Genomic DNA, 25,529 nt, shown 5'->3' with positions numbered 1-25,529 from the left:
AGGTGAGCAGCAGGGGAGAATTCAGCCCGGCCACATTCACACCCTAGCCCCAGTCTGAGCCTGCTCTGGAGGGACCTCCAACACCGGCTGGGCCACTACCGGGAGGCGCAAAGGATTAAACGTTTCCCACCCTCAGCAGCTGCAGAGATCTCCCCTCTCAGAGGCGCCCCGGGCTCGGTGGGTCCCCCCCCGACGAACAGGGGAGCGCGATCCGCCGCTGAGGCAGCTTCCAGGGGACGGGGAGCCCCAGCAGCCGCCCTGCTCCAGCCGCGCGCCTCCCTCCCTTGCCCTGCCCCAGAGGCGGGGCCGCGGGGCCGCCCCCTCCAGACCCAGCCAGCCGATGGCCTCGGCCCGGCCTTCCGCCGCCGCCATTCTCCGCAGCCAGACGGAGAGTCGGGCCCCGCGGCGCCGGCCCATTCATCGGCCCGGGCTCGTGGCGTCTCGCCTGCCGGCTCCGGCGCGCCCCTTCAAACGATGCCGCCCGCGGGCTCCCCGCTGCGGCTCCTCTTCCTCCTCTCGCTGGCCAAGGCAAGCGGGGCGGCGGCGGCGGGAACAGGTAACGCCTGGGGCGGGGCGGCCTCCGACTTTCCCGCGGAGCCGACCCCGGGGGTCTGCAAAGCCCCAGGCTCCGGCCTGCGGCCCCTCTCCCGGGGGCGCGATCCGCCTGACGCGCGAGCCCCGCCGCGGAGCTGGCCGAGGCTGCCAGAAGGCGGCAGCTGGTCGTTTGGCCGCTGTATGTTATTTCCTGACCAGTAGAGCAGGGGCACCGGGCATCCACGGGCTCTGAGCTCTGGGGTTCTGCAACGATGGCTCGGACTTACCCCGGAACAAAAGCTGTGAGGGAAACTTAGTTTCTGTATACAAAGCCCTGGGAAGCAGGGGTTTGGTGATTCCCCCCCTCTTTTTTTTTTTTTTTTTTTTTTTTTTTTCAGTCCACAAAGGTTTTATGAAACGAAACACAAGGCACGCTCGGCCATTCACTTAGTCAATATAGGTTTCAGAGTAGCAGCCGTGTTAGTCTGTATCCGCAAAAAGAAGAGGAGGACTTGTGGCACCTTAGAGACTAACCAATTTATTTGAGCATAAGTGAGCTACAGCTTACTTCATCGGATAGTCATTCTTCAAAGGTAAAAAGACATGTTGTCAGAAAGGAAAAATGGGCAGTTCTGTAAGTAATACGTAATAATGGAGTCTCCTCTGCACTCTTGACTCTTTGAGTTTTTATCTGCGCTTAGATGCACCCTAGCCAACTGATTTCCATTTTCACCACTGAACCAATTACACCGTTTTGACCAAACCAGTGTAACTGTAAAAAGACACACTGACTCAGTTGGGCAGGAGTCCTGGCCTTGGACTTATTAAAGGCCCCAGGAGAATTGTTTGCCTTCTAACTTCTGCAGACTTTCCACTTGTCTGTTCTTGATCTCTCCCACCTATTTACACGAAGTGACACAAGATTTATTCAGCCTTTTAGCAATGGATATTGTCATTGTCACAGAGCCTTTTGGTTTACAGGTTTCAGAGCGGTAAAGCTGTGTTACTCTGTATCGGGGGAAAAAAACCAACCAACCAACCAACCAAACAAACAAAAAAAAACTCTGAGGAGTACTTGTGGCACCTTAGAGACTAACAAGTTTATTTGGGCATAAGCTTTCGTGGGCCAAAGCCCACTTCATCGGATGCATACAGTGGAAAATACAGTAGCAAGAAATATATATACACAGAGAACATGAAAAAATTGTAAGGAGACTAATCAATTAAGGTGGGCTGTTATCAGCAGGAGAAAAAAAAACTTTTGTAGTGATAATCAGGATGGCCCATTTCAAATAGGTTTCAGAGTAGCAGCCGTGTTAATCTGTATCCGCAAAAAGAAAAGGAGTACTTGTGGCACCTTAGAGACTAACAAGAAGGTGTGAGTAACAGTAGGGGAAAATATAGCGTGGGGAAATAGTTTTTACTTTGTGTAATGACCTATCCACTCCCAGTCTTTATTCAAGCCTAATTTAATGGTATCCATTGGCCAAAGTGGACGATCTCTATGCAAAAGAATAAATGGACACAAATCAGTCATCAGGAATTATAACATTCAAAAACCAGTTGGAGAACACTTCAACCTGCCTGGTCGCTCATTTCAGACCTAAAAGTTGTAATTCTCCAACTAAAAAACTTCAAAAATAGACTCCAACAAGAAACTGCAGAATTGGAATTAATTTTCAAATTAGTCACCGTTAAAGCTGGAAGTTGACAAATTCAAACTGGAAAATAAGGCATACATTTTTGACAATGAAAGTGCTTAACCACTGGAACCATTTCCCAAGGGTTTTGGTGGATTCTCCATCACTGACAATTTTTAAATCAAGATTGGGTGTTTTACTATAAGATCTGCTGTAGGAATTATTTGGGGGAAGTTCTCTGGCTTGTGATGTACAGGAGGTCAGGTTAGATGATCATAGTGGTGCCTTCTGGCCTGGGAATCTATGAATCTATTTGATTCTGCCTAGGTGAACTTCATGGTATACTGCCACTGTTCAAACAATAGCTCCCATAAAATGGGTGCTGATAGTGGCAGCATTTAAAGAAACAGGAAAATGCAGTACTTCCTTACTTGACTTATTCCTAGCTCCTCCTTTCTGAACATTCAGTTTGCTATACACAAGACACTTGTTGCACTGCATCCAAGAGTGCTAAAGGAGTTGGCAGATGTGATTGCAGAGCCATTGGCTATTATCTTTGAAAACTCATGGCGATCGGGGGAGGTCCTGGACGATTGGAAAAAGGCTAATGTAGTGCCCATCTTTTAAAAAGGGAAGGAGGAGGATCCGGGGAACTACAGGCCAGTCAGCCTCACCTCAGTCCCTGGAAAAATCATGGAGCAGGTCCCCAAGGAATCAATTCTGAAGCACTTAGAGGAGAGAAAAGTGATCAGGAACAGTCAGCATGGATTCACCAAGGGCAAGTCATGTCTGACTAATCTAATTGCCTTCTATGACGAGATAACTGGCTCTGTGGATGAGGGGAAAGCAGTGGGCTTGTTGTTCCTTGACTTTAGCAAAGCTTTTGACACGGTCTCCTGCAGTATTCTTGCCAGCAAGTTAAAGAAGTATGGGCTGGATTAATGGACTATAAGGTGGATAGAAAGTTGGCTAGATTGTCGGGCTCAGCGAGTAGTGATCAATGGCTCCATGTCTAATTGGCAGCCGGTATCAAGTGGAGTGTCCCAAGGGTCGGCCTGGGGCTGGTTTTGTTCAATACCTTCATTAATGATCTGGAGGATGGTGTGGACTGCACCCTCAGCAAGTTTGCAGATGACATTAAACTGGGAGGAGTGGTAGATACGCTGGAGGGTAGGGATAGGATAGAGAAGGACCTAGACAAATTAGAGGATTGGGCCAAAAGAAATCTGATGAGGTTCAACAAGGACAAGTGCAGAGTCCTGCACTTAGGACGGAAGAATCCCATGCACTGCTACAACCTAGGGATTGAATGGCTAGGCAGCAGTTCTGCAGCAAAGGACCTAGGGGTTACAGTGGATGAGAAGCTGGATATGAGTCAACAGTGTGCCCTTGTTGCCAAGAAGTCTAACAGCATTTTGTGCTGTATAAGTAGGGTCATTGCCAGCAGATCGAGAGACGTGATCGTTCCCCTCTATTCGACATTGGTGAGGCCTCATCTGGAGTACTGTGTCCAGTTTTGGGCCCCACACGACAAGAAGGATGTGAAAAATCGGAAAGCTCCAGTGGAGGGCAACAAAAATTATTAGGGGACTGGAACACATGACTTATGAGGAGAGGCTGAGGGAACTGGGATTGTTTAGTCTGCGGAAGAGAAGACTGAGGGAGGATTTGATAGCTGCCTTCAACTACCTGAAAGGGGGTTCCAAAGAGGATGGATCTAGACTGCTCTCAGTGGTAGCAGACGACAGAACAAGGAGTAATGGTCTCCAGTTGCAGTGGGGGTGGTTTAGGTTGGATATTAGGAAAAAGTTTTTCACTAGGAGGGTGGTGAAGCACTGGAATGTGTTACCTAGGGAGGTGATGGAATCTTTTTCCTTTGAGGTTTTTAAGGTCATGCTTGACAATGGGATGGGATGATTTAGTTGGGGATTGGTCCTGCTTTGAGCAGGGGTTGGACTAGATGATCTCCTGAAGTCCCTTCCAACCCTGATATTCTCTGATTCTATGACACTGGAACTTTTTGGAACCTGTAGTGAACGAATCAAGGAGCCTATTATTCCTGAGACAGGATTTCAAGGGAAACTGTCTACTTGAAATCTAGCCAATTAAAAAAAAAAAATTAAAACAGTTGCAGGTACCACACCTGTCCCAGAGTTCCATGTCTATTTTTGTGATTTTACAATCACACTTTCCTATATTTAATAATATTTTCTTTCCCTTGTTGCTGTGTGTGCCCACTTAAATGCAAGGGGCAGCTGACTATTAACTGATTGAACAAGGAAAACCATGAAAATTCCTGTAAATAAAGTGCTGTCAAATGCACAAAGTAAACACCCTGGAAAAAAGAAAAATATTTCCCCCTCCTCATCTTTTTACAGTTACAATAATCCAAGGTCTTTCTTGTAATAAAACCAGTTCACACAGAAGTGTGATTTTTAAGGTGATGTGTCCCTTCCCGTTCTCCCTGTAATCTGGTTCATGATAGCTGAGGCAGAGTGTATCTTTCATCAAAGAGGACTGTGATAGTCAGAGGGACTACTGAGATTCCAGTTGCTGCACTGATGCATAGTTCAAGAGGCATTTTACCAGCTTGTTTCCTTATTTCTTGCACTGAAGGTCTCTGCCCTTGGTTCTGTTTTAGGATTCTACAGTTGATCCTGATTCTCTCCACAGCTCGTAATCTCTCACATTTGGACAGTTCCCTTCCCTTCCTTACCTCAGCTTCAGTCCTGTTTCTCCTAATGGTGAAATCACTTGTTCAAAGGGATCTTCCTCTTGGAACTCAGTTGGTTTATAGTTACCCCAGATGTCACTCTTATGGAGTTGAGGGCATACTCAAAGTGGAAGATGGCTTGGTAAGATGTTTTTCTTCAGTGAGATCATGGATATTGATATATTAATGCTTAGGGTGGTACTGATAAGAAAACATCTACTAGCTCTCTGGGAATAACTAGCAGGGAAACAAGTTCTAATCTAAATAGAAAGTTTATTGTAATCATTTAACAAACAGGGCAGCACCCTCAGCTCTTGCTTCTGGAAGGAATCCAAACTACCATTTGCCTGGGCAGGCAGAAATCTCCCTGCCCTAAGAACCTGTTACCTGGCAGGGAAGATAAATTACCTGCAGACAGTCTAAGCTGAGGTGCAGTCCTGCTGAGAGAATGGAGTTCCCTTACTATTGGGTTCACCTCACTTCTAGCCAGTGGTGGTGCCCATCCATGAATCTGTTTTTGACACCAGCAAGTAACAAATTCCCCAGATAATATAGCAAGTACTAGGATCCTCTAGTGAACCAATTGGATTCCTTTGTGATTACCTTTTCCACTGTCGTCCTTTATTCGTCCATCCCCCCCTAGTTCTTCATAAAATAGTTCAAATGTTCTGGCCCGACTAAAGAGCCATATTCACTCTTTCGTGATCCAGAGGGTTTGGTTTACAGGTTTATATATGGACAGTTAGTGACCATTCTCTCCAGACCCCAAATCTGTTACCAGCTTTACTCGTTACTTTGGCGTATGCTCATTTATTAGGGTTACTCCTCTGGGGTGGGGGAGGGTTCTGTACTTCTATCAATGTACTGCTTGTATCACTTGTGTTCTCATACAGAGCTCTACTTCTCCCTACTGAAAGTTCCCTCCCAATGGAGCTATCCTGCAGGACCTAGGTTCCCCAGAGCTGGGTTCTTCCAGCCCCAGAATTAGATAAACACACACACACACAGCGCATCTGAGAGGACCGGGTTAATCAGCACTCCCAAGCGTTGACCCCTTATATGTCCCTGGACTGAGTAGGCTGGGTCGAGCAGCACCTCCAAGTTGTCACCCTCATATGTCACCACACTAGAATAGAGCATGCCTGAGCAGGCTGGGTCGAGCAGCACTTTCAGTCTGCCCCCCCATATGCCCCTGGATTCAGCAGACTGGGTTGAGCATTACTTCCAAACTGCCACCCTCATATGTCCCAGGTTCAGCACATCTGTCATAACCATACAGCTAAGGGTAGCCTATATTCCCATGCTGCTGTGGGAAGACTTGGCCAACTATGTGAAGCTAGCCAAGAGGGTGGGAATGGTCACCCACAGCCAGGCTTAGCAAGCTGTCACACCTAGTTCTGTTCCTGAGCCTTCAACAAGGGCCCAGTCTATGTTACCAGAGACCCAGACTGAGGTGGTGGAACTGGACCCCATGCCATCGTCTGTGACAGCAATAGAGGATCCAGTCGCAGAGACCCAGCCAGAGCCAGTCCCAAAACCGGAAGTGGTGGAGCAACCAGTACCAGAACCATTGCCAGCACTGAGTCCAGCGCTTGCAACCCCATCTACAGCTCCAACACCAGAGGGCACCACTGAGCCTGCACTGGCATCAGCAACAGATAACCCTACACAAGAGGCTCAGCCAGAGCCTGAAATACCATATAGTTCACCAGCAGAGAGCAGTTCACAGTCAACGGAAACAGCCCCATCACCTGCATCGCTTCCAGAGGGACCAAGCCCTGGTCCATAATCCAGTGAGGAACTGATGTCTCCAGCATCAAGGAAACAGTTCCAGGCCGAACAGGAAGCAGATAAAAGCCTCCAGGGAGCTTGGACAGCAGTACGAAGCAACCCACTGCCTCTCAGCTCTTATAATCAGTCCCAGTTTGTTGTAGAAAGAGGACTTTTATACAAGGAAACTCTTTCTGGTGGGCACCAGTAAGACTGGCATCCTCAGTGACAGTTGGTAGTTCCAACTAAGTATCGGGGAAAGCTCTTGAGCTTAGCCCACGATCATCCTAGTGGCCATGCTGGGGTGAACCAGACCAAAGACTGTGTGGGGAGGTCCTTCCACTGGGAGGGAATGGGCAAGGATGTTTCTACTTATGTCCAATCTTGTGAAGTGTGCCAAAGAGTGGGAAAACCCTAAGACCAGGTCAAAGCCCCTCTCCAGCCACTCTCCATAATTGAGGTCTCATTTCAGCGAGTAGCTGTGGATATTCTGGGTCCTTTCCTGAAAAAGACACCCAGAGGAAAGCAGTACATACTGACTTTCATGGATTTTGCCACCCGATGGCCAGAAGCAGTAGCTCTAAGCAACACCAGGGCTAAAAGTGAGTGCCAGGCATTAACAGACATTTTTGCCAGGATAGGTTGGCCCTCCGACATCCTTACAGATTCGGGAACTAATTTCTTGGCAGGAACCATGAAAAGCCTTTGGGAAGCTCATGGGGTGAACCATTTGGTTGCCACCCCTTACCATCATCAAACAAATAGCCTGGTGGAAAAGTTTAATGGAACTTTGGGGGCCATGATAGATAAATTCATAAATGAGCACTCCAACAATTGGGACCTAGTGTTGCAGCAGTTGCTGTTTGCCTACAGGGCTGTACTACATCCCAGTTTAGGGTTTTCACCATTTGAACTTTTGTATGGCCGCGAGGTTAAGGGGCCATTACAGTTAGTGAAACAGCAATGGGAGGGGTTTACACCTTCTCCAGAAACTAACATTCTGGACTTTTTAAACAACCTACAAAACACCCTTCGAACCTCTTTAGCCCTTGCGAGAGAAAACCTAAAAGATGCTCAGGAAGAGCAAAAGGCCTCGTATGATAAACATGCCAGAGAAAGTTCCTTTAAAGTAGGGGTCTTGGTCATGGTCACGAAGGTGCTCGAGGCCCATAAAATGGATGCGTCCTGGGAAGGGCCATTTATGGTCCAGGAGCGCCTAGGCGCTGTTAACTATCTCATAGCATCCCCCACCTCAAACCTAAAATCTACGGTGTACTATGTTAATTCTCTAAAGCCCTTTTATTCCAGAGAATTAAAGGTTTGTAGGTTTACAGCCCAGGGAAGAGATGACACTGAGTGGCTTGAAGGTGTCTACTACAAAGGAAAAAGTGACGGTGGTGTGGAAGAGGTGAACCTCTCAATGATCCTCGGACGTATGCAGCACCAGCAGATCAAGGAGCTGTGCACTAGCTTCACGCCGATGTTCTCAGCCACCCCAGGATGGACCGAACGGGCATACCACTCACTCCGTTGACACAGGTAATGCTCACCCAATTAGAGCCCAACCATACCAGGTGTCTCCTCAAGCCAAAACTGCGATAGAACGGGAGATCCAGGACATGCTACAGATGAGTGTAATCCGCCCCTATAACAGTGCATGGGCATGTCCAGTGGTTCTAGTTCCCAAACCAGATGGGGAGATACGCTTTTGCATGGACTACATAAGCTAAATGCTGTAACTCGCCCAGACAACTATCCAATGCCACGCACAGATGAGCTATTGGAGAAACTGGGAGATGCCCAGTTCATCTCTACCTTAGACTTAACCAAGGGGTACTGGCAAGTACCACTAGATCAATCCACCAAGAAAAGGTCAGCCTTCATCACACATGTAGGGCTGTATGAATTTAATGTGCTCCTTTTCGGGCTGCGAAAGGCACCTGCGACTTTCCAAAAATTTATAGATAGTCTCCGAGAAGGATTGGGAGAATCTGCAGTCACCTACCTTGATGATGTGGCCATCTTTTCTGATTCATGGGCAGAACATCTGGAGCATCTGCAAAAGGTCTTCAAGTGCATAAGGGAGGCAGGGCTAACTGTTAAAGTTAAAAAGTGTCAAATGGGCCTAAGCAGAGTGACTTACCTTGGACACCAGGTGGGTCAAGGAACCATCAACCCCCTACAGGCCAAAGTGAATGCTATCCAAAAGTGGCCTGTCCCACAGTCAAAGAAGCAGGTCCAATCCTTCTTAGGCTTGGCCAGATATTGCAGGCAATTTGTACTGCACTACAGACAAATCGCCGCCCCACTGACAAACCTAACCAAAAAGAAACAGCCAAATACAGTTCAGTGGACTGAAGAGTATCAGAAGATCTTTAACCAGCTTAAAGCGACACTCATGTCTGACCCTGTGCTAAGGACCCCAGACTTTGACAAATCTTTCCTAGTAACCACAAATGCGTCTGAGCGTGGTGTGGGAGTAGTTTTAATGCAGGAAGGACCAGATCAAGAATTCCATCCTGTAGTGTTTCTCAGCAAGAAGCTGTCTGAGATTGAAAGCATCTGGTCAGTCAGTGAAAAAGAATGTTACGCCATTGTGTACGCTCTGGAAAAGCTACGCCCATACGTTTGGGGACGGCGTTTTCACCTGTAAACAGACCATGCTGCGCTGAAGTGACTTCATGCCGTCAAGGACAATAACAAAAAACTTCTTCGGTGGAGTTTAGCTCTCCAAGATTTTGATTTCGACATTCAACACATTTCAGGAGCTTCTAACAAAGGGGCTGATGCACTCTCCCGTGAAAGTTTCCCAGAATCAACTGGTTAAAATCGTCCTTGAAATGTGGAAAATATTGTTAGTTTTTATATAATCAGTAGTATGTCTAGAGGTGCATGTGTCTTATTAACTTTGTTTTCTCCTAGAGCTCCAGGAAGAAATCACAGCCAGTGTGGTACAGGCTGTCCAGCACCATCTGTGATTTGGGGGGTGTGTCATAACCATACAGCTAAGGGTAGCCTAGAATTCCTCCTTACCTGTAAGGGATTAAGAAGCTCAAATAACTGGGTTGGCACCTGACCAAAAGGACCAATGGGGAAAGAAGATACTTTCAAATCTTGTGGGGAGGAAGGCTTTGTTTTGTGTGTTCTCTTGGGAAGCAGAGAAGCATCGGGTCAGAAAACTCCTCCTATAAACCATCCTAAAAATCTCTTGTATTACAAAAATTGTAAGTAAAAGCCAGGCAAGGCATGTTGGATTATCTTTTGTTTTGCTTGTGAATTTTTCCTTTGCTGGAGGGAAGTTTATTCCTGTTTTTTGTAACTTTGAAACTAAGCCTAGAGGAAGTTCTTCTGTGTTTTTGAATCTTCTGTTACCCTGTAAAGTTATTTTCCATCCTGATTTTACAGCAGTGATTTTTACCTTTTTTTTTTTAAATAAAATCCTTCTTTTAAGAACCTGACTGATTTCTCTATTGTCCTAAGACCTAGAGGTTTGGGTTTGTGATCACTTTGTAACCAATTGGTTAGGATATTATTCTCAAGGCTCCCCAGGAAAGGGAGTGTAAGGGTTTGGGGGGCTATTTTGGGGAATAGGAACTCCAAGTGGTCCTTTCCCTGATTCTTTGTTAAATCACTTGGTGGTGGCAGCGTACCCTTCAAGGGCACAGAATTTGTGCCTTGGGGAAGTTTTAACCTAAGCTGGTAGAAATAAGCTTAGGGCGTCTTTCATGCGGGTCCCCACATCTGTACCCTAGAGTTCAGAATGGGAAGGGAACCCTGACAATGTCTCTATCCCCACTTTCACGTTACAGTTGTTCTGGTAGTAACCTACTTGATGAGCTAACCCCACAGGATTTTTGGGCGCTGCAGGGATCTTTTAGCTTAGGTACAAGGAGCGTTGCTGCAGAGCGAATGAGGAAACCAAAAAACACCCACAGGGTGTGGAAGGGAAGAGAGAGAGAGAGAAGCAACCAGCTTAATCATGAAAGTTATTTTTTGCCAGGTAATAACCATAAGGGAGCCAAATAAACAAAACAGTTATAATATTAAATCTAACTTTAAACTTGATTATAAAAGTCAGGTTTAGAAAACTATAACTGATTACACAAGTCAGGGTCAGAAAGCTATGCATAGAGAGAGAGAGAGCTGGGTTCTCACCATTCCATGAAGCTTGAATCGATCAGGGGTCCCAGGTGGTGGTGGTAGCTGAGGGTCTGGAGTGCTGGAGACAAGCAGAGCTCCCAGCATGATCAGTCAGGAGAAGATGAAGTCCCAATGGAACTGATGCAGATTTTGGTTCCAGGCATCAGAACACTTACTTGAGCATGGATAGGGGTTTTTGTAGAGAAAAAACAATAGTTCAAGGGAGAACACTAGATTTGTTTATGTATAAACAAGGGAGAATACCAAAGTTGTTTTATTCAGGCTAGACGTGGGAGCTGATCATTTCTAGCTTTGGGCAGTGTTCCTTGGAGGGAGCTCACAGTGCAGTTAGGGAGCTTCACTATTTTGGATACCAATAAAGGATTTATTACTAGAATTGGTCTGATAACTACTGAGCTGGGTATGTGCAGGTGTGGGTTCATTAATATCTGGAGCAGAGATCCCCCATCATGCAGTGCTCCCTTGTTTTTCTGGTCCCAGAGTTCAATGCAGTCCTTGCCTTGGAATCTCTGTTTTCCATTCTGTATGCTAATGGAGATTCCTCCTTGTCCCATCTTCGATGCAAATGAGGCTAGGGGAGTTTCCTTAATTCTGTCTTCCTTATCCCAAGGGTTTAGGTATATCTCCCACTGCCTTTTCATTGCTTTTTGTAAGTCTTTTTTCTGATGCAGATTTGTTCAAGCAGAGGCTGGGGCGGAGGGGGTGTCTTTCATGTGTCAGACAGGCTGGGTACTGCGCCCTGGTTCCCCAAGAACACAAAGCTGCTAGGTAACAAGTCCCCCTGTTGATGGGATGCTTGCGACAAGCGAGTATCCCCATCACATCCTTTCTCTGTGGTACCGGGTTTGATCTTCAATCCATTGCAGCTGCTGCATCAGTTGCTGGATCCAGCAAACCAGTAGAATCAGACCAATTGCTACTATAATTTGGAAACTGATTATCACCACAATGCGGTGAAGCATGATATTTAAAAGACATGTTGCATTGGGGCTCCACCCAAGCAAAGTCTCCCACCAGGAGTGATGGCCCTGTGTTTTTAACTGTAGCTGCAAGTCTAGAGATCTCCTAGTTGAGGTGTTGAATCTCGAGTTTGTCATTCTCCCCCAAAGTTTGGAGCTTCTGCAGCTCAGTTTGTAAGGAGGGATGAGTTAATAGTCTCTTAATGGCAGTGAGACCCATTCCCAGTGAAATGGGGGAAATCTCCTTGTAGAGCTCAGGATAGGCTTTCAAATGTTGTACAGTCCATGTAGGCACAGTAAACTTAATATCACAACTAACAATAGTGGTTACATTACAGAAATAGCGATTAACGTAAGGCACCCTGGGTTGAATCCAATGTCCATTAATCAGTACAATATTACATTATGTTCTTACACACACACACATGCTTTACCAACACAGATAACAACAGACGCCTCTTCCTGGATAACATTGAAGGAACAGTGAGACCTATTCCCAGGTTTGGGGAAGAAGCATTCATCATGTTCCTCCAATGCTTGGTCTTTGCAGATATAGCCCAAACCTTCTTTTCTCCTACACCCTTTACATTTGCTGTATTCCACACATTATCTTTCTGCCAGGCCCAAGTGTTAGGATCTCTGGAGTACATTACTGAGTTATCATTAATCTGTAATCCCAGTGGGACTACTGGGTGGATTACTCTAAGAATAACTGCAAGATTTCCTGGTGATGATTGTACGAAGTGTTAATAGTCTCCACCAGGGCCGGAGGTCTAATTCTGTTACATGGGGCCAAATCAAGTTGATTGCCTCCATGGGAATTTGTCCTGCTATAGCTTGAGGAATAATTCCCATGATTATGTTCTGGGTGAGGGCCTGAGTTTGCTCACACCTGAGGTCAATGAGACATTATTCTGGAGGGACTGTACACCAGACATTATTAACTCTTCATTTTTTTCATGAGTCTTTTCCACCCAGGAAATACCTTACTTATTAACTGCTGTTCCTCACTTAACTGTTTCAAAGACGCTGTTAATGGGGTTCCCATCTTTTCTATATTTTCAATGGCATATGATGGTTTATTCACCAGAACTTTTATGTTTTCAGCATCATCTAAAGAGATTCCTGTTCCTACAGGTGCAATCCAATCACTTAATTCCCTTTTTACTCTATTTACATGGTCAGCTCCTTGCCACACTCATCCCAACCCTTACGGCTAATTCCAATCAAGGAGCACATATAGGTGCTATGTGAGAGATAGTCATGCCTTTTAAGTGGATTTGAACCTGCTTCAGAGAAGTCTGAGGTTGAAAATCCAAATGTTCTTGTTGATCCAATTTTAACACATGGGATCCTGAAATTGGGTCTCTTAAACGTCGTAGGGGAGTGAGGTTTGTGATCAGATCAAAATTTAAAACTGTTTTTGGTTGTTGGCTCAATTCCATTCTGTACAATCTGGGCTCATGGAATCCCTCCAAAGTGGCAATGTGCCCATAGAATTTAAACCAAATTGTTGGCATGAGCTTGTCACAATGTGTGCCCTTTAATGGAACTACCCAGTCTGGGGGACCTTGCTGAATCAAGTAATATCCAGCTAAATCAAGTAAAGTCCAGCTAGTTCAGAGGTTCCCAGTTTATGAGGAACTGTGTGATATTCTTGCCTGCTGGCGTGATCAGAGTTCATCTCTGGGTAACGGAGGTGTCTGTGTCCTGACGACGATGACGACATGTAGGGGCATGGTTGCTACCCAAACAGCGGAGGAAACTGGGACTATCCGCCACCTGGGAGGCTGTTGCTGGTTGCATTTGATGGTGTACGTCCCTTTTGAGACCACAATGGCTTACAGAAGAATGGGACGGAGTCTGGGGTGGTCTTAGTTTCATAACAAAACTTGAATGACTTCCCAGGGCACTCTGCGTGCAATTAGCAACGCTTTCCCAGGGGCAAGCCGAGGAGTTGCTGACAGCGTAGAACTGGTAGCGATGCTGCAGGCCAAGGGGTTGCTTCCATTCCCATAGAATCCATGCACGTGGCACAGCAATTTTACTTCCTGGGCTCCAGCTGGCAATCGCCTCCAAAGTTTCAGAGGGATCACAAGTATAGAGCCTTGACAGCATCAGACTCCGGACACTTATGAACAGCAGAGTGCTGGTGCAACGGTGGGATGTCATGGCTTATGTTCGGGACCTGTGAGGGGCCAGAGAAAAGAGAACATACTCCCACACTCCCCCCGTATATATTGGGTGAGTCTGGGACCAATATTGCAGGGTGAACATGAAGCAGTGACCTACTTGAGGGTGGCCATAATAAGTTGAGGACTTCTCTGGCCTTTTCCTGCCTCAACATCGGGGTAGCAATGAAAAGCCCACCTGATGCATATTTTCCAACGGTCCCAGCCGTTCCTTCTTGCTAGCCAAGAAGGGTGGCTGGCAGGATGGAGAAGGCAGTTATACTATTCTGTGTGGGTCAGGTGGTTTACTCTTCCACTCTTTGAGCTGTGAGGAGTGAAACCATTTTGGCCAGGGTTTCCCTTTTTTTTTTCCATTCAGGATTTCTGCCTGATAAACACTGGGGCTGGCCCAATTCACAATAAAGCAGGGGCCATCCCAGGTGCGTGTCAAAGAGTGCTCCTTTGCTGAAAATTTTCTGTACATTACTGGTTGGCCTAATTGTTACCCACACAAAATTCTTTGTTACTTACATACTCTAGGAGCACCCACCTTTACCAAGTTCGTAGGGCTCCAGGCAAAAGGCACCTAACTTTACTCCTCCGTGGGCTTAGAGCAAACACCCTTTTCTTATGGACTCAGAGCAAACACCTTTTCCCTGTTTGTAGGGCTCCAGGCAAAAGGCACTAACTTTACCTCTCCGTGGGCTCCCAAATCTTTTGTCCTTTGTAACCTCAGATGCTAATCTGTTGGAGTTAAGAAGCAATTCATTCGAAGGACAGAATGTTGGGAATAATTAAGAAAGGGATAGATAATAAGACAGAAAATATCATATTGCTTCTATATAAATCCATGGTACACCCACATCTTGAATACTGCATGGAGATGTGGTCGTCTCATCTCAAAAAAGATATATTGGAACTAGAAAAGGTTCAGAAAACGGCATCAAAAATGATTAGGGCTATGGAACAGCTTCCATATGAGGAGAGATTAATAAAACTGGGACTTTTCAGCTTGGAAAAGAGATGACCAAGGGTGAATATGATACAGTCTATAAAATCATGACTGGTGTAGAGAAAGAAAATAAGGAAGTGTTATTCACTCCTTCTCATAACACAACAACTAAGGGTCACCAAATGAAATTAATAGGCAGCAGGTTTAAAACAAACAAAAGGAAGTATTTTTTCCACACAACGCACAGTCAACCTGTGGAACTCCTTGCCAGAGAATGTTGTGTAGGCCAAGACTATAACTGGGTTCAAAAAAGAACTAGATAAATTCATGGAGGATAGGTCCATCAATGGCTATTATCCAGGATGGGCAGGGATGGTATTCCTACTCTCTGTTGGGTCACTTGATGATTACCTGTTCTGTTCATTCCCTCTGGGTCACCTGGCATTGGCTACTGTCGGAAGACAGGATACTGGGCTAGATGGACCTTTGGTCTGACCCAGTATGGCTGTTCTTCTGTTCTGAACGAGTAGTCCATCTCTATCACAATCTGTTGGTGCTGATAGCTTGATGAGTGAGGTGTTAAAATGCGGTACTCAAGGATGGGATTGCCAGTTAATCCACAGACTATATTCAGTCCTGGCCTGAAAGTTTCCCGCTTCTGTTGTCTTCAATGGGGGGAGAGTTAACTAGTCAAAGGGCTTGCCTGCAGAAGAAAGTTTCACCAGTTTAACGTAAAGTGTGAATTTAAACCGATTTAGTTAAACCCGTGCAAACCCTTAGGTGGACAGTCTTAGTTAACAGGTTTCAGAGTAGCAGCCGTGTTAGTCTGTATTTGCAAAAAAGAAAAGGAGTACTTGTGGCACCTTAGAGACTAACAAATTTATTTGAGCATAAGCTTTCATGAGCTACAGCTCACTTCATCAGATGCATTCGGTGGAAAAACTTAAGTCTTAGTTAAGTTTTAGAGTGTCTTATTAAACTGAGATAAGTGTGTCCAGACAGGGATTTGCATCGTTTTAACTAAATCAGTTTAAAACACAATTTAAATTAAACTGGTGCAACTTTCTCATATAGAAAAAGATCGATTTTACCTACAAACAACATTTCTTTGAATTGACTAAATCTAGTCTGCACAGGAGCTCCTTTTGCTATCCTCAGTGTTTGACAACATTCTGTCATGTATTATTCAGATAGTTGTTACATTCACACCTAGTTTTCTCTTCAGTGGACCAAATTCTTTCCTGAGTTAACAGCTGTATTATGTTTCTTTATTCTGCTCTTTAATTATGTTCCTGGAATCTTGAGGTGTTATGCTGTACGGCAGTCTTTGTGTGTATGCAGGTTTGCATGTACACTCTTGAAAATTTGCCCTACAAATCAGTTAGGGATATTTGTACTGTGAGATATGTATCTAATCCTGAAAGCAGTAGGGAGTATCTAAAATTTCCATGAAGCAAGACAATGGAAATGATTGATTAGACAAGTTGCCTATGCCATTAGGCATTAGAGACAGCTAATTACCCTCACCACAAGGTGTTATCACTGAAAATTATGTTAACATTCAGAACAAGTAGGAGAAATAATTTGATTACATATTTTAATATACTACTTAAAAATAACAAAAAATTACACTATTTCTCCACTTCAAATTGGTTCTGATGTTAAAACTTCTTCAATTGGCAGCAATATTGTGTGGTAATTGACTATTTTAACGTGAAAAGTCTGTTTTCCTCATTAGACGTCTACAGTCAAATTCACCATTGGTTTAAGCACTGGAGTTACACCCACTTATGCCAAGAGTGAATTTAGCCCATGGGCCTTATCCAAATGCTATCAAAATACTAGCACAAAAGTAATTTTTTTCTAAATGTAGTAAAAAGCCAAAACAGGCTAGAGACAGAATGTTCCAAAGTGCCAAAGTGATGTAGGCACCTAAATCCCATTGAAAATCATTGGGACTTAAACTTCTAAGTGGCCTAGGTCATGTCTAAATTTTCAGCTTGGGCTCCTAAGTCACTTCTGAGCTTCTGAAAATATTAACCTGTAGGAGGGTTTTGTGTCAGACTTCCTGCAAATTGCTTATGGCCCCCGGAATATCAAACCTACAATTCAACAAAAGCATGAATGGAGGAAGTGCACATGTGCCCACACTTTGAAATCCACTTCATTTAGTGTTTTTCTTTCTTTAGATAAAAACTGTAGCCATTTGAAGGAAATGGACATCATCCAAAAACCAGATGCAGATTGTTACTGTTATATGCAAAATGGAACAATGCACTTAAAATATATTTGGTCAGCTCTTCAGGTAAGACTCTGTGTTTGGAGCTTGCTTCAGATTTTTAACATGTTACATGTTTTACCAGCAACCAATCTGATCAAGATATGAGATCACACGTGCATCTCAGTATGAAATCAGTCCGAGGGTTGCATAGGCGGAGCCTAGAAAGAAGCATCTTTTAGTGGCATGCTGCTTTCACTTCTAGCGTGGCTGACTTGGGAGTTTGATGTCTCTTATTTGTTGCATGGATGCAGTGCCTTATTTCTTTGCTGAGAGGACAAAGAAATGTCAGCTCAACTGTGTTGTGTGTATTGGATGTTATATGGTGACTTTTTGACAGCAAAAACAAGAACAAGGCTACATAATATCAGATGTATATTTCCAATACTGACAGGAGTGGCAAGGGTGCACCTTATAAGATATTCACCGTGGGCCCTAGGCTGCAAAGTACTAAGTCTCAACTACCATTGAAAGCACCAGAAGCTTAGAGCACCTCTTTAACCCCGTGCTAAGGAGCAAGTTCAGGATCTTCTCCTTGGCTCTTCTTCTTCTGAGTTGACTCCTGGGTGGGGAAAGAAACAGTTTCACTTCACCTCTGCTGGAGGAAGGGGCTCCCAGGTGTAAGGAACTGGAAATTCCTCTTCATTTCTGCCCAGAACTTTTTTCTCCAGGCAGATGCAATGTGTATGGTCATTTTTATGAGTGGTGGCAGACTTTAGGCAGTGATCACATCCAGCAACGGGAAAAGTTTCTTGACGTAAATGCTTGAAAGTGGGCAGCTAAGATTTTCCGCAGCAGATCACTCTCTTCTTGCACTTCAATAAAGAAGCCTATCTTATTAGATGAGATAATGCTTCTCCTTGTCATTAGGCATCCATTATTTCAGATGCCCAGGTTCATTAGCTCACAATGTAAGCATCAGGAGGACTTTTCCTGTTCAGAAGGTAGAGAAGATCAGTGTTACAGCTCAGTCCTTCTTGAAGAGAAGAGGGCTGGATTTTTTATTCTGGTTTTTGTTGCGCTCTCTTCTGCTTTCTGACAACTTCCATTTTTCTTCTCCTGTAACATCTGATGTGCAGTTAGCATCCTGATCCACAAGAAGATTCAGGAACAGTGGGTTCATAGCCTATGAGGAAAGTGAGCCTGGGTGTCTGCCAAAGAAATTGTGGGCAGTCAATGTTAGTAGTGTGTCAAACATCTGTAGCATCACAGTGCTCATGATGGAATTGTAACCTTGGGATCTGGTTCTTCAAATGGATCCATGCATCCACATGGTGGCCCACTGACTTCAATGAGGCTGTATGTGAATCATTAAATACAGTAGGACTAGGTACCCGATTTAAGGGACTGCAGTGGGATTATTATTCCCTAGGCTTCTGCTCTGTTATTTCTCCCTATGTTATGTTCAAATACTGGGTGTGTTTTTGAAAGATACCTATTGATCCGAGTTCCTACTATGTATGTTTTGTTTTGCTCTGTTTACAGGTGAAAATTAACAGCACAGAAATTTTCAAGTTTGTGCCTATCTCAGCTGAAAGCAATTGTCGTAATTCAGAAACTGTTTTTGCATTTTTCAAGTGTGTTGTTCAAATCATTTGGCAATCAGAGGCATCTAAAGAAACTGTCATAAACATAAACCAATATGGAGAGAATATGTGTTTTACAGTCCAACCCTACAAGAAGGTACCCTACACTGTGAGCATACAACGAAACAGTAAGTAGAGTGATGCTTTCCATTCATCCAGTGAATGGGCTGGATAATATTGCCAACATTGTCTGAATAGTGCATTCTGAGTTGTAAGTTACCTTAATGGAACAGCTAAGACTTGTCTGATAATGTTTGTGCAATTAAAACCACCAAGATGAATTAGCCTAAAATCTCGTTTTTTGCATTTTCAGTGGTGGATAGGAAACTCGTCCTTTTGTTTATAGCTGGTGTTTTTCTGTTCCATTTTGCAAATTCCTTGAGTAGGTAAGTATTAGCCCCTTTATCTTGGTATTCTTTCTAGAGTCATTGCATTCTTGGTGTGTTCCTATTCATGCATTGTCTTCTCTATTTATTTGTATAGCTCAATGATCCCAAGCAACTGTTTGTTTTTTAAAAAATGAAATAAGAAAAAATGTATGTAAACTATCATAATAACGTAGCCATGCAGAGGAGAGATGTGATGTAAAGATTTTTCACTTGTGTGGCTGTGGTAGGGCTTCCCAGATCATGGCTCCTAGCACTTGTGGGTGTATAAGGACTGTACCTGGGATTCTCCCCATGAGCAAGTGGGCAAGGACTAAGCAGAGCCATCACCTCCCTTCCAATGAAGCCTGGGGGGTGCTGCATAAAGGAAGGTTGCAAATTACCCATTCCCAGAGTGTGGGAATCTTAGGGAGGAACTGTGTGTAAAATGAGGTCATCTGGGCCTGACTGCCTCCTCCCTCCACCTCACCCCATACTCGTGGCTGCACATTAAAGAACACAAGCTAGTCCTCATATTTAGTGTAGTGTAGAAGGAAAGATATTTGCAGTCACTTTGTTTCATGCTGGAGTTTGGCATTGTACAATCTGAGTTAATTTGTGACTCATCTCAAAAGTTCTGTTCCACTTTTAAAATTTGCAAATCACCAAATTTTAAACAGTATTAGGTCAAATTTTATCAAACCTTTGGATTTTGTAAAAATAAGTTTACAAAAACAAGAGAGTTTCTAAATTTTCTTTTTATTTCCATCAAAATGTTTTTTAGAAAGTAAAATAAAAATATTCTTGCAATCCAAAAATTACAGCATTGTGGACAAGGAAATGAAATTGACTAGAAACCATGATAAACAAAAGTGGAACTGAGGAGATGTTTTCGCTGTTGAGATTTTGAGACATGGAAAAGTAAACAAAAGCTGAAATAAGGAAAAGGCAATGAGATTATTTTTAATTCTCACAACTCTAGTAATCTAATGCTCTTTGTTTTTTTAAAAAGTACTAGATCCTCAGCTCCCTTGAGTTCACACTCAGCCCAGCATAGGAGCTGGCTGGGGCCTAATATGACCCTTGTGTAATTTAAGAGCAGCTCTAAGTTCTGCCAGCTCCCCCATCCCACAAGGTCATCTGGGCACCATTCAGGGACCATTTGGAATGCCATGCACAGCCCCCCACCCAACGTCTTCCACCCCAACACAGGGGTGGAGACGAGCAGGCAACCTATAGCCATCTGTGCCACCCAAAGATTCCTCTCTGTCAGGGAATTCTCAGCTGCCTCTTCATGGGAGTTTTCTGGCTGCCTCGTTCTGCCTCCGCAGTGCAAAGCAGATGAAGCCAGAGCTGAAAATCTGTGTTCAGTCTCTGATTAAGTACAGCATTACACTTTTTGGTACTTCCAAACCAGTTGCAACTCAGTAAAAGGTTTTACACCTTGCTGTTCCCTAACAGGAGTGCTATGTTCTATTACTCTGCTGGAGTGGCACTGGGTGTTCTTGCTACGCTAGTCTTTCTCCTGTTGACACTTAAAAGATTTATTCCAAAGGTAGGTGTACCATGTGGAAAACAAAATAGCAAATATTAATAAATATTAATAAATAGCAAGTCTAGGGCCAGATTCTGATCTCCCATTGGTTTGATGTCAGAGTAACTCCATTGACTTTGATGGGGGTTTACTTCAGTGTAAAACCAATGTACCTAAGATCAGAATCAGGCCCTAGATAGACAGCCCTCCAAAGTCTGAAATAAACAGTTATGTTTGCTGATGTACAATGACAAAAATTTATTCTGAAACCATAATTACAGGGGTGTGATTTTAGTCTCTCAACTCAATTTGCTTATATTGTGAGACAACAAACCAGTCGAAATGAAACCATAATTTTTGTGGCAGTTGTAACCTTGACTTTATTTTTCATATCCAGTAGCAAAATTATCTCACACAGGCAGGGCTAAATCTTATGCCACCCCTTTCCCCCCAAAAATTCTTTGGTCTCTATAAAACATGTCAGAGTTAAGTATTAATTATTATTATTGTAATACCAAGACATGATACAGCTTCAAGAAGTTTGGTCAAAAGTCCCATGCAGTGGCCCCACTTTCACCTCACTTACCTTGAGTCTTCAGAGCATGATATAGCAGGGTTAACGAGTGAATCAGCTCAAAAGTTCTTCAGTACAGATAGTGCCTATGTGTTTGTGAAATCCCTAGCCCACTGTGGCCCAATCCTGATTGGGACCTGTGGATGCTACCATCATATAAATAATAAATCATAACCGAGCCGGTTCACTAACTGGTTTTTTTTTTGTTTTGTTTTGTTTTTTGGTTTTTTTTTTTTTTTTTTTACTACCAGCACAGCACCTTTGGGATTTTAATGATTGGCTGCTGGATGTCCTCTCTCTACTTTATTTTCTGTTTGAAAGGGGAAATGAAGTGGCTGTGGTCTGAATATAGAAACTACTTACTGGGTAAGAGAATGAGCAGAAATCTACAGCGGACAGGTTTTTGTTAAGAGGTCAGAACGAACAGTTTGTAAGAATTGCGTCTGATTAATATTTTTCTCCCATGAATGTGAGGTGTGGGAGGATTCTGAAGGCTCCTAATCCATTCAAATGAGAATTTATTCTCATTAGATTCTTAAATAGGGAGTTTGATGTTGGTTTGTAGAGGCATGAAGAAGAGGGAATGTTTTGCCCATCTTAGGTTTCCATCATTTCCATTTCACATCTACCATGGAAGCAAAGAGGGAGGTGGTGGTGGGAGAAGACAGCTACAATCTCTTCTCTGGCTGGAGCTTGGAGCAGGGATTGTGCTTCCTGGAAAGGGGGAGTGGCCAAGGGGGCTGGGGAACCTATTGCTTCAGCACATTTCCTCACTATTCTCCTTGGTCAAAACAACTGTGCAGCCTCTATTATCACCTAAAGTCATCCTCCCTGAAGTTAGCCCTATCAGACAGTGGTAATGATAGAAACAGTGCCATCTTCCCTGAGCAGAGCAAGCATCTCTGGGACCAGGAGGTTCAGCTAGGTTGCACTTACTCTTAAAGCATTTACTAATATAGAAGTCATAAGGAATTTCCATGCCCTCTGCTGGCCTAGGGGGAGAGAGACTGGGATACAAGCTTGTAACTTGGTTCTCCCCACTTGCTCTAGCAGCACAGAACACTGCTCTTAGGCCACTATGCCAGCCCCTTATGCTCTGTGCCTGTTAATATTCACTAACTGCTTTCGAGTCAGTTGAATAAGATATTGTTTTTCTTTTTCTTTTTTATATTCACTCACTTTTGCTTTGGTGGCACCCCGAAGCACACAGAGAAAAGCACAGAGAGAAAAATTGTTCTTGCAGAATTGCCAGCATGGCTGAAACCAAAAAGTACAGTGTTGAATAAGCACAGACTCCTTTGGATGCTTATTCAAACCGAAGCTCCAAACCTTTCAGCATTCACTCTTCACCAGTTAGGAGGGGAAGCATGACTTAACCATGTGCTTTTAGCATGAGTGAGATTAATGTGATACACATACTGTATCTGCAAGCCTATCAGCTTCATTTACAATATTTTACTTGAAAATAAATACTGACTTATTGTTAGTACACAGCCTAATCCATGCATACGTTTACACAAGTATTGAGGTATAATTAGGACCTTTCAATAATGCAGTTGGACACCATTCTTGCAATTGCACATACAGATTAATTAAACTGATCATTTTAATGACAATTAAATTCTGACATGTAATTGTATTGCTAATAGTGTTTTAGAATGCGTACCACCTTGGATATGCATTTTAAGTTACGATTTAAATCTCAATAAATAAATATACAGGATATTTCAGCACACAGATAGCCAGTTATGCCTTTAACTTGCCATCTGCACATGCAGCTACACAGTTTGCATATGCAGTCATCGTAATTACATATGCAAGTCCAGTCTGCCACTGCATGCATTGTTTTGCATATGTATTTTAAATATCAGGCCCTTCATATTCCCAAAATATATAGCAAACAGCATGAGGAGCAGAAGTGGGATTTGCTGTATGGCAGTTTTAAGCTCTCAGTCTACCATTAAAGTTAATCCGTTGTGTCATTCTATATATGGCATTTTTTTCTGCTTTCACAGGGTATCTTCTGACTGTTGGATTTATCAGCTTTGTGGTTTGTTACAAGCATGGACCACTTACCAATGAGCGAAGCATAACCCTCTTGACATGGACATTACAATTAATAGCCTTTGTCTTGATTTATTTTGGTGTCACCATCCCACAGGTTGCATATGCAGTAATAGCTATCATCCTCTGTTCAAGAGGCCTGTGCTATCCCCTTGGCATGGTCTGTTTTGTGAGCAGGTTGGTATCTATTTTCTGAGCATGTAAGTCACTGTATCATAAGGTAATATTAAGAGGTTCATAATAAAACCCACATAAAATGACAATTATCTGTTAGTTACGAATCCTAGTACATATTCTTACCTAATGAATACTTACATTAGAGACAAGGCTTGAAATCCCAAGGCATAAGAATTTAATAATTCTCAATGCAGGAGTTTTAAGCATGGATCTTGCTGTATAAAGAACTGTGACTATAACCTTCATAAATACAAACTGAACAGCTTTTCTGCAGCATCCGGTAACTGATGTCTATTCATTTAATTGATTGGTTAGACTGCAGTGACAACATCATGGTTTCATAGGTGTGACAGGACTTTGATTTTTAACAAGAGTTAACTGCAGGTTCCTATAGGATAAAACACCACAAGATGACATGAGATATTGACATTAGGATACTCCGATAAAACTGTAGGTTAGTTGGTCATCACTGTCAAGGGTAGAGTTCAGGGGTGAACTCCTACCTCATTAAAGTCAATGAGAGTTTGCTAGTGACTTCAGTTGTTCCAGGTTTTCACCCCAGACGTCCTTATTTACTCTTACCAGGCCCCAACACTACACTGACCTCAATAGGGGCAGAAACCTGGACCTGCATGGATCCCACTCTATAGAAGTGGGGCTGTGTGCTGGAGCTGGGGTCCACCCATATGGAGCTTCTTGCAGGATGGAGACAGTAGTTTGGAACACTTTTCAATCCTGATTTTGGCTTTCCTTTATATGGTGTGTAGCCACATGGGAACAAGCTTCTGTTTGCTATCGTCCTGTGAATTTAAAATATGTTTTATCATGTCAACAGTAACACACAAATAATTCTAAAGGCAGTCCCAATCTGTTACACTGAACTAAGGAGCCTACAGGAAGTCAAAGGCTGAAGCTGGCTTTACAACAAACCGCAGCAACTTTAATAATTATTACTTATATTTTCAATGCTTTACCACCACTCGGTTTTTAAAAACCATTTTAATATTTCTTTGCCTTCCCCTAGATAGGTGATGGGTTTTGGAGATTTTAGCACAACTTGTCATTTGACAAACACTGATTTTTCCACCCCAGCTGAAAAGAACAAACTACTTTAAACAGCATCATGTAAGAACATCATTTATCTGATGTAAGCGGTGCTCAGCTCCCTCTGAAGTCAATGGGAGAAGCACCAGTTTAAGCCAGTGCTGAATGTAACCAGAATATACCTTACCATAAGTATATACTCTGACATGTCAAAGTTTCTGTACTGAAGCTGGCATGACTTCAGTTTTTGTTTTGACTGCTCCTGCAGAGCCAAGAGAGTTGTAGCACACACAATATAATACGAAAAATCTCTTTCAGAAAGGAAGTTTTTGATGGGTTTTACAAACAGTACATTTTAAAGTTATTTGTTTGTTACTTAATTCTACAGAACAAACCCAAACCTTGAGGGTTTGATAAAAATGATCACAGAGGAAGCAAAATGCATAATGCAGTTTAGTAGGCATCTGTACATACTGATAATCTGATCTCCTAGTAAGCTCTAGAACCTGGTCCACTGGGAGCTTTGTCACTGACTTCAGTGGCATCAGGATTTGACCCTTACCACACAAACAATGACAAGAGCCTCAATCCATTTTCCATTGTCTCAAGGGGAGAGGGAGTAAGTCAAACACAGCTGGCTAATGCAGGTACATCTATATAGAGTTTAAACTCTGTTTTTGAGCATCCAGCCCTTACTTGTCTTAACTCCAAACTTACCACAACAACAAAAATTGAAAGCAGTCAATAGAAGGGAATGTACAGCTACATCAGATTATAAATATTTTTGTCTCAAACTACTCAACTGTGTAATTTTAAAGTGCAAGTAAACAATATGAACAATTTGCAACAGATTTTAAGAGCACAGTTTAGCTACAAAGTTCCAAGCGCACACTGGGCCTGATTTTCAGTCCCATCGGCCATGTGCCTATTTTGCATGTGCAAATCCCTGTTGCACCTGCAACTGGCTAGATAAGCATCCATTTATTAGTTTCCATCAGGGCTCTCTG

General features: G+C 43.5%; 1 protein-coding gene across 5 annotated transcripts in view; it reads left to right on the top strand.

Moving 5' to 3' along the window:
- The first annotated feature begins 322 nt into the window (after window positions 1-322).
- NEMP2 (nuclear envelope integral membrane protein 2) overlaps window positions 323-25,529 on the top strand; it is a 34,631-nt gene continuing 9,424 nt past the window's right edge. For 2 of the 5 annotated variants that reach the window (XR_006278060.1, XM_038422400.2), the window contains exons 1-7: window positions 330-556; window positions 17,090-17,205; window positions 18,664-18,892; window positions 19,078-19,150; window positions 20,591-20,684; window positions 21,489-21,603; window positions 23,253-23,478. Coding sequence is in view for 4 of the 5 variants with exons in the window: in XM_038422400.2 (XP_038278328.1) it covers window positions 475-556; window positions 17,090-17,205; window positions 18,664-18,892; window positions 19,078-19,150; window positions 20,591-20,684; window positions 21,489-21,603; window positions 23,253-23,478 (935 nt within the window). In the remaining variant the exon portion in view is untranslated. Of the gene's footprint in view, window positions 557-588; window positions 833-7,710; window positions 8,197-17,087; window positions 17,206-18,663; window positions 18,893-19,077; window positions 19,151-20,590; window positions 20,685-21,488; window positions 21,604-23,252; window positions 23,479-24,063; window positions 24,238-25,529 lie in introns of those variants that run through there. The other 3 variants (XM_043505474.1, XM_043505471.1, XM_043505473.1) reach the window with 3 other exon arrangements.

This window comes from Dermochelys coriacea, chromosome 11 (assembly GCF_009764565.3).
Source record: "Dermochelys coriacea isolate rDerCor1 chromosome 11, rDerCor1.pri.v4, whole genome shotgun sequence".
NCBI lineage: Eukaryota > Metazoa > Chordata > Testudines > Dermochelyidae > Dermochelys > Dermochelys coriacea.
Note: the sequence above shows the minus strand (reverse complement) of the source record. Positions and strands in the feature narration are given on the sequence as shown.